Source organism: Trichechus manatus, unplaced genomic scaffold (assembly GCF_000243295.1).
Source record: "Trichechus manatus latirostris isolate Lorelei unplaced genomic scaffold, TriManLat1.0 scaffold00074, whole genome shotgun sequence".
Taxonomy (NCBI): domain Eukaryota; kingdom Metazoa; phylum Chordata; class Mammalia; order Sirenia; family Trichechidae; genus Trichechus; species Trichechus manatus.
Window position 1 is genome coordinate 8,307,398 of NW_004444010.1, and position 2,200 is coordinate 8,309,597.

At 33.5% G+C, this 2,200-nt stretch overlaps 1 protein-coding gene across 3 annotated transcripts in view; it reads left to right on the forward strand.

Moving 5' to 3' along the window:
- Positions 1-2,200, forward strand: part of DDX4 (DEAD-box helicase 4) — a 113,555-nt gene that overhangs the window by 56,115 nt on the left and 55,240 nt on the right. For 2 of the 3 annotated variants that reach the window (XM_004380473.2, XM_004380475.2), the window contains exon 7: positions 1,453-1,509. The exons of the other annotated variant lie outside the window; for it this stretch is intronic. In XM_004380473.2, coding sequence (XP_004380530.1) covers positions 1,453-1,509 — 57 coding nt within the window. The remainder of the gene's footprint in view (positions 1-1,452; positions 1,510-2,200) is intronic. 3 annotated transcript variants of the gene reach the window in all.

The following is a 2,200-nucleotide window of genomic DNA, read 5'->3' on the forward strand; positions in this document are numbered from 1 at the left end:
GGAAGCGTCTGACTACTCCCCCATGTTGACTACGCCCCCAGAGATCATTTTTTTTAAATGACTTTTTGTTTTGAAATAGTTTAAGACTCAGAATAAGTTGCAAAAGTAGTACAGAGGGTTTCCATGTACCCTTCCCCTTTCCTTCCCCTAATGTCATTATCCTGTTTTAATTCCCAGTGTGATCAAAATAACTGTAGATTTGTTTTGGGTGAGTAGTTGCCTAAATATGAGACTCCCTTTTCCTTGTCAGGTCCCAAATTAATAATTTTTTTTTCTGTAAGGCAATAAATGTCAGCTGTTAATCATCATTATTCCAGAGCCAACCTTCCTGCTCAACTCCCTTTTAATGTTAAATCCTACTTCCAGAAAAGTTATCATGTTAGATAGCTCTTCAAGACTGTTTGTCGTTTCTTGACTACGGCTCACATAGGACCTTGCAACAAGAGCTCTTCAGTGTTTATTTGGTGTAAAAAAAAAAAAAAAAGAATTAAATGTTAAATGGATTAATATTTTTAAACAAGAATTTAACTGATAGTCTCCAGAGTGTTTAGTCACTTGATGTCATTACTGTGACTAAGTTCTCAAATAGTAAACAATATGACATGTGCAAAGATTCTTTTAAACCATCTGTATATTTTCCAACCATGGTTAGCTTTGTTAAAATCTTCTGGAAATCCCAATGTAATCACTAAGAGTTATATTAATAACATACAAAAATTTTTAAAGTTACTGAAAGTCTTATTCATACCTTGCTGTCGCTTTACACTTCCAGAAAAAACATCTGTGGGGTGTGGTCTGGGAATTTTATTTTTACCCAACTCCAGATAATTCTTAGGTAGCCTTCCTTGTAGGGATCCTCATACCACTATTTAAGAACCCTGGTAATGTTGTTACCATCAGTGAAAACAGAGAAGCCAGCATATCTCTCATCTTCTTTCATTTGGGTGAATGGCAAAAGTTTGAATATTTTTAAGAAAGCACCAATGTCTCAGGTTTATTAGGAAAGTTAAATAACAGAAGAATACATGATGACATTATAAGTAGAACAGTCACGTATTTCTAGTGGTCTGTGGACCACATTTGAGAACCATCTGCTTAGTTAGTAGTTTAATTATTCCTGAAACCATTTTTAGTTGAAATGATGTTTATGAAATTGTTATTTTTTGGTTTGTTGTGCCTAGTTTAGTGCTTGGCAAATAGTAGGTTATCAATTTTATGTTTAATATTTAGATACATTAGATGATTTGTATAGGGAATTGACCTGGAATAATATCTTTGTATATCTGTTACAAAAACTATTTCAAAAATTAAACTGTTTATATTTTAACTTATGAACATGTTTACCTTATTTCCTTACTAATTTATCTTGTGACTGCTTTTCTTTAGATATTATGTCTTTAAAGTTAATTATTTAGATGTTGTGCTGTTCACATGTTACATTTTTATTTTAAGAGTCTAATGACAGTGAAGATAATCCAACACGGGACAGAGGATTTTCTAGGAGAGGCGGTAAGAGCCACATGTTTTGGAACAATTTGTATTTAAGACAGATGCTAAGCTGATAACACTGATTTTGAAATAGATGAAAGAAAAATTCTGGTGGTGAAAAGCACTGAAGGAAAACATTTTGGCAGTGTGTTTGCTGCTGTTAATACTTGATTGAATATTCAGTTGTTGCCCTTCTGCTTTTTAAATGTTGCAGGATTATTTTTTTTTCCCTGTGATCTCCAGAATGTGTTGTAAAGTACAGATGAGGGACCGTATGAATCTTGGTCAGTCACAGTAGATAAACTGAGATGTCTTTATCTCTGAATAGCATAACTGGAGATGTAGGGGAGGGAAGAAACTGTAGATTACTTTTTGTTCAAGTATAGCAGTACTCCATCATACTCTGCTAATCCTGCCTCTAATGAAGCTGAGGTGAGATAGTATGAAAATTATCATTTTAAGTTACTGGTTATCTATAGGTAGACTATGTAAAAAAACAACAACAAAACCTACAAAAAACATGGTGAACTTCTGATAAAATTGCTACAGATGTGCAATTTACGTATGATAAAAGGATTTATTATTTGGAACTATATAATTAGATACATTTTTTTGCTACAACTTGGGGGCATCCTTTTTCCTTGCCTGTTAGATGGGTAGCTCACTGAAATAGCAAGCCACTCCTTAGTGAAGTGGGGACATTGGTGGTTTA